The 14,104-nt window shown below is 44.3% G+C and overlaps 1 protein-coding gene across 4 annotated transcripts in view; it reads right to left on the bottom strand.

Annotated features, from left to right (window-relative positions):
• Positions 1 to 414, bottom strand: part of WWC3 (WWC family member 3) — a 103,482-nt gene extending 103,068 nt beyond the window's left edge. For all 4 annotated transcript variants that reach the window (XM_042788893.1, XM_042788894.1, XM_042788895.1 and 1 more), the window contains exon 1: positions 203 to 414. In XM_042788893.1, coding sequence (XP_042644827.1) covers positions 203 to 411 — 209 coding nt within the window. In that variant the 5' untranslated portion in view covers positions 412 to 414. The remainder of the gene's footprint in view (positions 1 to 202) is intronic.
• Positions 415 to 14,104: the final 13,690 nt, after the last annotated feature.

The raw sequence follows: 14,104 nt of genomic DNA, 5'->3' as shown, positions 1-14,104 counted from the left end.
CGCCGACGGGCCCGGCCCCGCCGCCGAGGGGGAGAGGAGAGGGGGACAGGGCGGCTCCCACCTCTGAGGAGATCGACCCTCTGAGGCCTGCCCGTTCCCCTCTCCCCCTCGGCGGCGGGGCCGGCGCCCGGCGGGGCGAAGCGGGCTGGGGCCCTCCTTCCCCCGGGATCTCGCTCGTCCGCCGGCGGCTCCCGCCCCCTACCTGTCCCGGGGGTCGATCCACGAGGTCTGCCGGGTGTTATGGTCGATGTAAAAGACTCGCCCGTCGAAGTCCCTCGCTTCCTCCCAGCCGGCGGGCAGCGGTAGCTCCGAGCTCTCCCGGCCCCGCTGCCCGCCCGCCGGCGGCCCGCCGCCCTGTCCCGCCGCCACTTGCTGCTGCCGCCGCCGCCGCCCGCCGCTCAGCCACGGCATGGCCGCTCTGCCGCCGGGACGCCGCCGCCCAGCTCCGGCCGAAACCCGCTGCCCGCCCGCCGCCGCTGCCGGGGCAGCTCCCGTCCCGCCCGGGCCGCGGCTGTCCGCCGCCGCCTCCTCCTCCTCCTCCTCCTCCTCTTCCTCCTCCAGCACTAACAGGCGACCCCGCAGGGAGCGGGACTCGGGCGGCTCCGGTTGCGCCGCGCCGGGCTCATCCTCCCCCGCGCCAGCCCCGCTCCGCGCCGGGACCAGCCCCGCCGCGCTTCCTAACCCCGCCCGGGACCAGCCCCGCGCCGCCGCGGCTCCCAGCCCCCGAGCCCGGCCCGCCGGCCCGAGCGCCCCCGCCCCGCCGCTCAGCAGCGCCCCGCCACCGCCTCCCCCCGCTCCCGCCCGGCGCCTGCCCCGGCCATCTTCCCTCCCTCCGCCGGGGCCCGGCCCCCGCCTCCGCCCCGCCCGGCTGTTCCCACGCCGCGGGAGGGCCGGGCCGGTCCCGGGGAACAGGCCGGGTCCTCCCGCCCCGGCCCTGCGAGGCAGGAGGGAAGCGCGAAGGGGCCCGGTCGGGCGGCCGCACCCCGCTCCGCGAAAGCCTGGGCCCGAGCCCAGACGCGTCGGCTGCGGGAGAGAGGGCGGCAGCCCTCCGGCCTGGGCCCGGGCCGGGGGTGGGGGCTGAGGCCCCACCGGGGCCCGTCCTGTCCCGCCCCGCGGCCTGTGCTCGGGGGGGCTGAAGGACGAGGCGGGCCCGGCATCCCGCGGTGCGCACCCAAAAAGCGTCAGAGTGTGCGTAGGGATGTGGGGAAGGGACGGGGGTCCGCTGGAGGGCCACTAAAGGTGACGGGGGAGAGGTGTTGAAGACCTCTCCGGTCACAGCCACCATGCTGTACGGAGGTTTGGGTGAAGGATGGTGGAAAATTAATACATCTGGTTCGCTTGACATCTCAGCCCAGTCCCTTAACCTCATCCCATACAGCAGAAAGCAGCTGTGTCTGATTTGACCTGCGCCTGCTGGAGACCACAACGCAGAGTTCCAGCTACCATCTAGAATTAAATTCCACAAAACTTAGTTAGAACAGAGTTAAAGTTGGCCTGTGGTACTCCGTGCCTTTCCAGGATGCTGACTTCAGCTAAACCTTTGAAAATCTGGAAATAAAGAGTTAAGGTAATGCAGGCTAAGCTTCTGAACACTAGGAAAGGGGTTAACAATATATTCTCAAACAACCTTAACTCAGCCCCCTGAAATTGGCAATACCCTGCCAGGGATTATATTGCAATTCCAATTATGTTCCACTTGCATTCACCGTTTTAAGTTACAGCTCTATGAACATTAACTGCTGCAGTGTGGTTATAAATGCAGGAAATTAGAGGGCTTTTGCTCCTGACTTCTTAGGCCTTTCTCTCCCTCTCTTTCCCCTACCCCTAACCATTAGTTATCAAAGAACAGAACAGTGCATGAGAGAGGCAGTGTAGATAATAGGACAGATTAGGCATTTTACTATGTTTCATAGGTTATTTCAATACTAATAGACTGGAGTCTTCTTACCAGGGCTATTGTCAGCAGTGAGATGTGATAGGACAGTAATATGTGGATTTAGTGACGAAAGCAAAGCCATGCATGAAGCTCTGAGGGCAATGATGAAGTAGGTTAAAATATGTGGTAAAGGTGTAAAATGTATCAAATGCGAGGTTGTCCATCTGATCTTCAGCAGGACAGGTTACGTTTGGATCAGCTCACCTCAACAGAACGTTTGCTTCAGCAAACACTGGGTGTTAGGCTGTCTCACGTGGTCCTGAGGGTTCAGCAGTATCTTCAGGAACAAGGTGGTGCTTGTTGGTACAGATGTTTGTGAGGAGTGTTTCAAAGAGCGCAGAGTTAAGGCAGGGAACAAACTCTATTTTTCAGTGGTTGCAGCTTCCATTATTTTAAGTATGTCTCCCAGATTTTCAGGGGTTTTATTTACAAGAGATAGGCATTCTCAAATGGCCGAGGTCTATATTAACAATGTTTTGGGACACTGGATTTACTCGTTAAAAAAAAAAAAAACAAAAACAAAAACAAAACAAAACAAAACAACAATCCCAAAACAAAACAATAAAAAACAACTGTCCTTTTTTTCATGTTAAAAAAAAAAATGAAAAAATGTGGTGTCCTATGAGCCACAGCTCAACTCTCCCTTCAATGCTTTTAGTGTTCCTGCAGCAATTAGCACAATGTCTGCACAGCACAGCACCATGCCAAGACACTGGACTAGTTCATAATACCTGGAAGCACTAGAGCCAGGTTGCTATAATAATCTACCAAGACTAATTAGTCCTGCTGAGGATAAGTGCAGCATCGCCCTCCAACATGGGCTGGTTCTTCCTCACCAGTCCTTGGAGTCCCAGGAGAGGGTCAAGTTTCAGTGTAGATAGAGGTTGCAGAAACAGTGTGGGACTGACCATGGAGGCAGCAAAAATATTTTGAAGTGGGGTGGGGAGCTCAGCACAGCAGTGAGCAAGAAGGGAAATGGTGGGATTGAGTGTGGAACATCTCGTTCAGCTCATAGTCCTTTGACTAAATTCCTAACTTTGGCAAATTGCTCCAAGTTAGAGCCAGAAAAGGACTTGGCTGGGCTGTGGTTTCTCAGGCAGAATTATGATGCACATGTTCCGTGTAAAACATGAGCTGTATGTCCAGTGTGACCTGGATCTCATGAATTCATTATATAAATGCAGTTGAGGATACATACACTACTATGTAAAGGACAGGTCCAAGAATTTCAGGTGCACTGTAGCTGCTTTTGCAACTAACAGATTACATCTCCCTAAATCTTGAACAAACGTGAAAAAAAAAAAAAAATCCTTAGATTCTGCCTGGGCAAAGTTTGCAGCCTAAATGTGAGAACATGTCCTAAAATCCTCCTCAGATTTAAAATCATCCTAGATTTCAAATCTAACTTTTAGGCTGTCTGTATCTAGAAAAATCATTAGCTTAAGTTAGGAGCTGAAGCTTTGTGAATGCTCGTGAATAAAGGTGTTTAAAAAAACAATTCCAAGAGTCTGGCCAACTGTGCATGGAGCTGCCTACAGTAACCAGTAGGAAATGATAGGGCTAGCAGTTGTCTCACAAGAATAGAAACTCCCTCTGTCTGCAGCATGCTCATGCCAAGATGCCAGGCAGGAACTCTCAGTTATTTTTCAGGCCAGAATGGTACCCTTCCTCGGATGTTACCTCATCCTTCTGTCTGTTCCTCAGGAGGAAATGAACAAAGCATTCAGGAGCCAAGGATTATTTTTGAGTAACATGAAAAGGCAAGGAGGGAAGAACCTGAAAAAGTCACTGCGGTTTTCATGCCAAAACACTAATTTGCAATGCATTTTATGCCATCCTTACCCTACAATGAAACCCTCCTGAGCCTCCATCACTGCTCCCTCCCTTTTATTTTCCTTCTTCTTCATGCTTCAAAAGCGTAAAGGGAAAGGGAGGGATGGAGAACCTGGTATAACTCTCTGGTTTGGGTTGCAGAAGCAAATGCCTCTGCCAAACACAGACAACCTGCACAGTATGAAACAGGTAATAACATGGAAGAGTTTGACTTAGAAGGAATAGAAGTCTGCTACAGGAAATTAAATGCTTGCAGTGTATATTTTAATCAATCTGCACAAATGCCAATATATCATATTTCATATAAAGGTATATCTACATAAATTTACATCAGTCCCTTGTCTCACTTATACCTTCTCCATATATACATAATACACATCTCAATTCTCATGTATTTCACACACCTTAATTCCACACCTGTTTTCCTTTCCTTCCATTTCTTTCCACCCACAAACATTGCTCACACATTCACTCATTCCTCAGGCACACCTATTCCCATTAACTCAAAATTAAATTACATAAGCAGCTTTTCTTCATGTACCCTCCCTTGCCATCTTCAGTGTCTATAATCACAGATTCTACCTACACATCTCTGTTATACATGCTTTTATACACAGGTCCATAATTGATATCACAACTTTTTCCATAGAAAATGTAGATAACATTTCCCACTGTAGGTTGTAGATAACAAGTTCCAACTTTCCGGCTGTCCACAGGAAAAGCCCTTAATTCAGCATTAAAATTCCAACCTCATTTTGGCACTCCACTTCTTTCTCACAATTTCTGGAAAGTGGCAGACGGTCAGAACTGTTATCTGGTGTATAATAACAACTCCATCCTCATCTTCTAGTTGTGAGCACTGATTTGCAATTTATTTCCCATTTCCCAGATCTTCCAACCTGTGTGAGACCTTTATACTGTCTTCACACTTAACTAAAAATCGTCAGTTCTCTGTGATCATAGATGTCTCTGGAATGGCCGAGTGAAGGCTCCTTTGTCATCATTGTCCTGACAGCCAGCTATCACGCTTCTCCTGCAAGCTCGGGCTTGTTACTTTTCCCATACCCAACAGAATTAATTCATAAGAGACTGGGACTTATTTTATTATTAGCTCTGTCCCTCCAGGTCTCTTCTGTTCACCACACATACATATGATGCAAAAATATAAATATAAATAAAGTATAAATTTATATAAAGAGATAGAGAGGACATAGAGATACGTACACATATGCACAGAAAGATATCTTGTAAGGCCCATCTCTCCAAACCAAATAAATCTGCACACTGCATATGACAACCTGTTAGCTGGTTGAATTGCTTTACTGCTGAGAAACCTGTCTCAGGAGAATGCTCTCCCTGGGCTGCCATATAGAGATCTAAGCATCCTCCAGGATGATGGAAACCGTGCTGGCTGCCCCACTTTTTCAGCTGCAAGCTGGCGTGGCATCTGAGGTTCTTTCAGAGGATTGCTGGGCAAAGGAGGGAGCTGACGCTTGGGTTTAAGTAAGTGAAATAAGGTGGGACATTGTCCCTTCCGTAGGGGCAGCAATTGAGGTTGTATGGAAGGGGAACTGGACAACAAGCACCAATCCCTGTGGATTACATAGGGGTTCAGGTGTGGCGTAACAGGCGACAGAGAGAGTTGCGGTAGGTAGTAGTGAGCGTGATCAACAGCCATCCACTTCAGAGGAACTGAAGAGTAGCAAACTCCAAACCCTCACTTGCTGTCAGCAGCCAAGAGCAGGCCTCCAGGAATAGAGGGTCTGTTGATCACCCTCTGGCTCAGCTATAGGTGCGAAGGGTGCCAGGAAGCAAAGCAGAAGTGTAAAATCCCTGAGGGCTTTCAGAGCGAGAGACAGAGTAAGGATCCGTGTCTCGGTACATGTGAGGGAAGCAAGTCTGTCCCTCTACACACCAGGCAGGTTTGATAAGATACTTTTCTTGAGGCAGGGTATTTCCACATAGAAAACAGACTGAAAATCCCAGATTACTGAGAAAAAAACAGAGGATAAGTCTAAACCTAACCTGAAGTGTAACTGAAAGATTTCACCAGTGTTTGATCGGGAAGCACTTATATAGGGGAAGATTTATTCATTCTGCAGCAACAAGTCCATCTGAGAAAAGGAGAAGTAATCATACAAGTCTTTTGTAATCATTGATATTTTTCCCCTTGCTTCTTTTCTTCAGAGTAATTCCAATTAAATGGACCATGGAAGGTCTGTTGTTACAGTCTTTGGGTCAGTAATCCACATCCAGACAAGGAAATAAATAATAACAAGATATTGTTTGGTCCTTCAGTCCCTGGTAGCTGGAAGGGAAATATCATAAAGAATTGCATTGCCATAGTGCATAGCATGCATAGATGATAGATGACATGTGAGGTAGATGACAAAGAGGACAGTACATCTGGTCCCATGAAGAGACTAGTCCTGTCCAGTATTTTTAGTTCAAGTGTTAAGGCTGTGGTTAGTTTTTGAATGAATGTGATTTAAGTGCTTAGATACTCATTGCAATGCAATGTATATACAACTATTTGTTCTCATATAACTACACCCATAAAACACTGAAATATGTATATAATGTGCTTTTATAATGCACATTTGAAATTCTGTGGCATGCCAAAATTATTCATTTATGACACTGATTTAATACACAGCATATGGGTGGAATTATTGAACAGAAAATTTGAAAGAAAACTAATTACGTAAAAACAGTAAGATATGATACTCCTCTAGGCTTCACAGCTTAATAAGACTATATTATCCACAAATGGAAAAGTTATGAAATACACAAAAGTTAGATATTAAATAACTGTAGCAATAGATTTAAATATAGATCAGTTCCTCTGAGTGTGCAGGCCTGCTTAAGTCCAGTTTACATACCCCCTTCTAATCCTTCATTTCATGGCACCTACTCATTTGTCTCTGAAAGGCCTGGGATAAAGGCAATGTGAATTTATCTTTATCATTCCTAATATAACATTTCACTCAACTTATTTATCAGCTATCAGTAGTATTTGCTTCATACAGTGTAAGTGCTCATACACAGTAAATCTCGCTGACCATGTTCAAAATGGACGTGGACAAATCCCATTCTTCACGCTATAACCCAGCTTGCCAACCATTTAAATACCCAGATTCAGCATTTTATCTATAAAAACATTTAGGATGTTTATAATTATGAAAAGTTTAAAATTATTTTTCTCATAGAGACACAAAACATTTTTCATGTGCCTTCCCATGGTACGTCCTATCCCAGTCAACTTTCAAGTCTGAAACTCATGAAGTGCTGTGTACAAATTGCACAGCATTCAAAAATTTAGTTTTTTTAAATTCTCTGTAGGGATCCAATGAGTCATCAAGCTGGTTCAGTCAATATAAAACTCCTGCTTTAACATCCCACCACAGGGCTTGAGATGGTAGGGGGTGGTTAACTCCACAGTTGCCTTTCTCTCATCTCTGTCTTTACTGTGAATGCTCACCCACTTATTCTATTTGCAAACTTAAGCCTATTTCACTTAAGTGCTTTCCCAGACAACTATAAATAGGCTCTTAGAAGTGGTAATTAAGTCAGGACCACATTCACTCACAGGAATTTAACAGCTTCTCCTGGCAGAATACAATTGTTTTTTCCTCCTCCATCCAGGTCTTTGCAATTGGCCCCAGAGGACCTGGAAACCTTTAATGGCTCAAACCATTTGTGGTGTGATTGTATACTGGCACGTTATTATTCCTTTTGCCTCATTATTCATGCTGCTATTAATTTTTATTAAAAAAATAATGTTGAGAAACAGATCCAGTCTGAGCTCAGACTTGTCATGTGCCCAAAATAAAACGGGATGGTGGAAGAGAAGGTGGAGCTGACCTAGAGGACCCAAAGGCTGGAGGATGAGATGGTGGGTGCTAGGGAGAACCTGTGGAGATGTGAGCAGATACAATTGTGAACTCCAGCATACAAAAATATATTTCAACTGACTGAGATTATCATTTAAGGCTTATTGTACTATATTTACCTCATATTATACTAACTTCAGTGACTGCAGTGGCAATTTTGTGTTACTTGTGTCATCGTAACAAGTTGCTGTGAGGCAGTTTCTCTCAAAAAAAAAAAAAATTGTTGAAGTTAGCTTGATTTTTTTCAAATGTTAGTTAAATTAAAGTTGGAGGAAAAAAGTTACCTTCTGGAGTTTCGTTTCACTTGAAGTGAAAGTAAGGGACAGTTATTCGTCCTGTTAGACTTTAGGAGGAAACCTCTCACACCAGCAGGCTCCCATACACCCGGTGACCACAGCCCCCGGCACCTCAGCCCCAGCAGGACACGACCCGTTGCTGGGTGGCCCCAGCGCCAGCGCGCCGTGCCACCCCCGGCGAGGAGACCCCCTCCCCACTGCTGCCCCGAACCGCTCGGGTGGGGGCTCGGTGGAAGGCCCAGAGGCTGGCGTGTGTCTTGTGTCCATTTGAAAGACAGTGAAAGTATTCACGCTCCTGCATAAAGCTTTTAAAAAACAGAAGTAGTGAACTTTCTAGACAAATTACCATATATAGGCTTTCTGCACGATTCCCCAGCACATTTGCTCAGTGACTCCCAATTACTTCAACAACACTGTAGTGCTTGTTCTCGCATTGACATCACCAGAGAGATATTTATTCCAACACAAGATGTTTGCTGTGCAGAATATGTCCAATTTTGTTTTACAAAAGCACATTATTACAGTTCATTTTTCATTTTCATCCAAAGACGTATTGTCTGTGGTATTGCATAGGGAAAGAAACAACACAACCCCCTTTTTTTTTTTTCCATCTAAAGAAACATGCCAGTTCACACATGTTCCAGTAAGTATACACTCCAGTTCAGTAATATGAGAATAACAGAGGCAATGCGCATTGTGGCTCAGATACTGGAAACGTGATATAAAATCTCTGTAACATGAGAACGACTGTATCAAAGTCAAACCAAAGTCCATCCAGACCAGTACTGTGTTTCTAACGGTGGCCACTACCAGCTGCCCAGAGGAGTATAAGGACAAATCACACATATAGTGACATTTTTCAAGAACCATCTTCCAACCTCCACTGAATTCCAGCTCAGGATTTTCTGGACCAGATTTTTTATCCTTGTATTCAACAGCTCCCAAGGGATTTTTGTTACTGAATTAATCTAATTGTTTTAGCATCCACAATATATATGGCAAAGATCTTTATCTATACACTTTCAGAAGTATTACCTTTTGTTTTGAACACTCATGCTATTACCAGCTGATGCCTCCTATTTGTTGTGCTAAAGGAAATTGTGATTATTTTCTGTCTTCTCCATGCAAATGCATCATATCCCTTCTCCATCCTTGCCGTGATGTGTTGTGATATTCCCGGCCTTATGCAGGAAGAAATCTCTTTTTTATTTCACTCAACTTGGGCCGAAGTGATCATTGTCCCCCATTCACCATGATGACTGACCAATAAATTAGAAAACAGGGTTAGATAATAGTGCCCACTAGCCTGTCCTTTCTGAAATTAAGGCAAAAATACAATTCAATGGTTTATTTTGGCCTTCAGTGCATGTTTCAGGTGTGGTGGATGTGCATGGAAGTGCTGAATCTCAGAAGTCCCAAAGGTTATACCAGTTCAGAAAAGACAGATTCCTGACAGAATTCCCCAGTATGCCCAGACCCAAAAAACACAGCCGTAGTACTATTCTATTAATATTATAGGACTATTACATTCATAAACAGAATAGTTCCTTGTATTTAGCTGTCATTGATATTTGTTCAGGGATTTTTTATTGTTTGTTGGGTTTTGGTTTTTTATTTTCTTTTTAATTTATTCTGGACAGTACTGCCAACCTAACTGGATGGATATTGCTCTTCTAAGCCAACACCACCCTCAGAAATCATCAGTATTTTACAGTGGTGTAACAGATCATCTCTAGATGCAGGATATATGCAAAGAATTTATAATTTCTTTAATTTTTAATGGTCAAAACAGCAAAATAAAAATAAGCAAAATTAGTTTGATGATTGTCCTTTGTATATTTTGTCCTCCGTCATCTCTTAGTGAACATCAACTTACCAAAACTACCTAGACAAATTACCTGGGCAGAAAACTTCTACGTACTCTGAGAGCTTTTAAAGTTCAGTTATCCTCAAGTTCTTGTTAAGTTTACGTTAAAGTTTACATTTAAACTGACCCCCAGAGATTATTTTTTAAATATAGCTGGATTAATATTCTCAGTGGATCACATCTAATGTTAAAGAAAGTTTAAATTATCATTTTGGCTGCTTAGAATTTTTTCCAATGTTTAAAAACCTGTAACTGGCTTTTAAAATTTAACTCTAAAATCTCTCAGCCCTTTAAAATCAAGCTTGTAAAATCAAGGCTCTTTATTTTACCTTTACTGTAGGAAAATCTGAAAGTTCCTATAAAGCCTAGTATTGTAAAAACCATATTGCTATACTTGGTATAGCAATAACACATCTGCTGAGCTCAATACACTGAATTAAGATCAGTATCCAGCAGTGAGCTTCTGTCACTAAATAGAGCAACCTGGCACAAAACTAAAAATCTAGTTTTTTATTAATTCCTTGATCCAGTGCTTCATCTGCACAGAAAAATCCTTATGTTGAGGTTAGTACCCCCAGAACAGTTTAATGCTGGGGAGATCCGTGCTGAGTTACTCCTTGTGTCATGCCAAAATAACGCTGAAGGTTTGGTCTGGCTCCAAGCAGAGCGAGCTTCTCTTCTGTGCCCCTCTAGACAAGTGAATGTGTCTTCCTCTCTATTGACTCCGCCAGCAATGTAGGCATCTCACTTTGGAAGCTCTGGATTTTTATGTCCAAGTTATACACTGTGAATTGCCTGAAGAAGATAATGAAGGTACTACCCTTCAGTAATATCAGTTATAAACGGCTGCCCGTCATCACAAAGAACGAGGAATTCTGTGTCAAAGGAAGGACTGCAACCCAGCTCTCTGAGGCAGGAGGCTGCTGATTTAATCACCAGACGTTCTCTTCTCTTTGCACAGTGTCTTGCCTCATTCAGTAAACACTTCCAGTTTTCAGGACAAATAAGTGAAAACTGCAAAGTTCTGCCATAACCAAAGTTGAAAGGTTTAAAACGACACCAAGTATGCAGCTGAAGAGACTTTCCTGGATGACCAGCATGGCACTGACCGGTGCCGCTGACATGAGGCTTCAGGTACAAGGGCCATGTATGTTTCCTTCACAAGATCTGACACTGGGATTGCCAGTGCGAAATTTCCATGGGTGGAAGTTCAGGAACTGATGCTTTTTCCTTTTAGCAGTTGCCAGTATCCTGCAAATGATGGAAAGATGGACAGGGGGCTGCCATGCCCACCTTCTGGGCCTGGATGTCCTAAGGAGGTGGGCTGCCTACTAAATTATTCTTGGTTTGCAGCTCTCAGACACCACTTCTGCCAATCATTGACATGACAGGGAGAAAACAAATCTGCAGGCCATTAAATGTTTCATGGAACTGAATCAACGCAGAAACCAAACCAAACCAAAAAAACCCCAAACCAAACAGTATGAGTGATGTGCCTTAAGTATGGTGAGAGATATTTTTAATATATGCCTGAATTGAAGATTATGAATTATACTGATTTAATTTCATTATCAGATCTGATAGAACAATAGAGAGGTTACAAGGGGAAAAAAAAAAAAAAAAAAGAAAGAAAGAAGAAGAAAAAGCCAAGGAAAAACACACAAATTTGCAATGTTATTCAGAATGTGATAATTGCGTGCATGAAAGCTATGGCAGTCCATGGAATCTTCCTGTTGCCATCCAGCTGGCGTACATTATTAATATGCAATTTTCGATAACCACTAGGTCTGCCGAAGTTTTGGTCCACATATTTAGGATGCCCTATATTCTACTGTGAGAATAAAGAAAAGTCTAGAAAATGAGCAATGACCATTTCAGGTGGCGTTCTCTTTTCTGTTGTGAGATTCCTGACTGGTTTCTTTCTTTGCTGTGGCTATCAACATTATGATGAAGTTGTAGGACCACACTGTACAAAATATGGCCCTTGAAGCATATGACAGAAGTATGCTTCAGGGCTGAAATAACAGAATTTTTCTTTTGGCTGAAAAAATTATAAATGACATTTTCCTTTCCACAGAGGTTATTCTAATGGGGTTGGTTGTTTTTTGGTTTTGTTTTTTTTTTTTTTCCCCTACAAGACAGACTGTGCATGAACTAGGTTAATAGCAGCTAATTTTCCTAATATCACTACCCTTTGGGAGTACCATTTTACTAGAAGTAAAACGACATATAATCCTCCCCCCCCCAACACCACCATTATTTATTACTACTCTATTAATAGATCCTGTAACTTGGTTTTATTAACAAAAGATATGACTGCATATTTGGTAGTAACTCTCTTGATATCAAGGCAAAAAGCCACAAGATTAGAATCATATTTTCTCAAAAACAGTTTCTAACAATAGATAGAGTTCACACCAAAGAACACGTTGCTAAGAATAGATGGAATTATTGTGTAAAAATGCTTCATGCACAATGGAAAAAATTCCAATAATTTTGGCTAGGAGACTATGACAATTTGTGACAAAAAGAAAATGATGCTGTCACAACTGCAAAAAAATGTTTTAGCTTTGCCAGGGTGCTGCTTGGTTGATCACCCCCAGCTGAGCATTTCACGCACTTTCGGAAGAACTTAACCTTTCTAAACATTTGCCACCTTTAGGTAGTTGTCTATCTCCTACATTTAAAACGTAGCTCTGACTACCATATGTGAATGAAAATTGAGATTACTTTTTCCTTGCATCATTGTTTTTTTGAATGTGTATCATCCCAGTGTAACTTGTCTTGAAGAGGAGGAGTGCTTCAGTAATATCTTCAAAGCTACCCCACTAATTCTCAAAACAGAATTTTATGATATCTGCACAAACTCTGACCGCAGCTAGACCTCCAGTGTGCTGACTGTGTATTATACTGACCAATACCGTATCCCACTTTCTTCGTACATACCTGTCTAGACTTCTCAAGCTCTTTCTTCAGCAGGACAGGAGCCTGCCATTCTTAAATGCTAGCCCATAATTAGCATAATTAGCAACACCAGTTTCTGCATTCTCATTTTTATCATCCCTGCTTACACCTGTGAGAAAAAAAAAAAAAAAAAAAAAAAAAAAATCCCGTGTCTTCAGTTTAGAGCTGTGCTGTGCTTTTTTCAATGACAACATAAATTGCACCATCCCGCTGCAGTTACCGTGCGAAAGGACAGTCCGTTGACAGGGCACAGTCCCCACACGTGAAGCGCGCGCGCGTTGCACATCACGCGAACTTGCGCCTCGACCGGACGGCTCCCCGACGCGGCTGTTCCCCCCTAACCCAAGCCAGCAGGCCCACCTCCGCCTCCAGCCGCGCTGAATGAAGCACCCACCAGCCAGAGCCCGCGCCCCGCTGCTGCGTGCCCCCCTCCCCTTTGCCCCCCGCCCCACGAGCGAGGTGGGGAACCGAAAGCCGGGCAGGGCAGCCCCGCCGGGGTGGGGAGAGCAGGGCCGGGGCTGCGAGCTGTGGGGCAGCGCCGGGCAGTGGATCCCACTCCCGGGGGGCACCTGGGGGGTCTGTGCCTTGCTGAAGTGGGGAGGCCTGACTTTCCTTTAGCAAAGTCTTGGCGCTGCCGAAGCGGCTGTGTGCCCCATTTACAGAAAGTTAAAGTCTACTGTGGAAGAAGGCATACCTTTTATAAATACATTCTCAATTAGATGTGTTTTATTTAAGCGCTTTCTTAGTTTTGGGCTTGCCTACCCATAAATTTGAAATGACCTAACGAAATCTGTTCTTGGCAGTTCAAACTAAATGTGCAGGTTTGAGCGTGGACAGGGCCACGGCATCAGAAGTCCTGCTACATTATATAGCGATAGGAAGATTCAGTTCAAAGCTCATCCGGGGGGCACACCTTCAGGAGATAGGTTAATTCCCTTTTTCCACAAATCACTGTGGTTTTTTTCCATAAAAATTTCTTGGTCTTCAGTATCTTCTCTCATCCTGAATGAAAAGCACTCCTGCATTTCAAAATCTTTTTTAGAGTCATGTCTGGAGGCCAACTTTCCCTCCAATAGTTTGCAGCTTCAGCCTTCGCTTCCCATATTAGCCACAAAATGCAGAACTGCCTCTTTAAAAGAAAAACAAAGTTAGCGAGCATAGCTTGCAGCGACTTTTATGTTCTTTCACATTTTCCTGCCATATTTCCTTTATTTTTGTCTGTCATTAGGTTAATTGTAATTTCATCTGGCATAAGCATCTGTCACTTTGTTTATCTTTTCTGTACCATGCATACCAATGGCACTGCATAAGTAAC

The sequence above is a fragment of the Tyto alba genome, unplaced genomic scaffold, assembly GCF_018691265.1.
Source record: "Tyto alba isolate M040663 unplaced genomic scaffold, T.alba_DEE_v4.0 Super-Scaffold_14, whole genome shotgun sequence".
Classification (NCBI taxonomy): Eukaryota; Metazoa; Chordata; class Aves; order Strigiformes; family Tytonidae; genus Tyto; species Tyto alba.
This window is presented reverse-complemented; position numbering and strand designations above follow the sequence as displayed.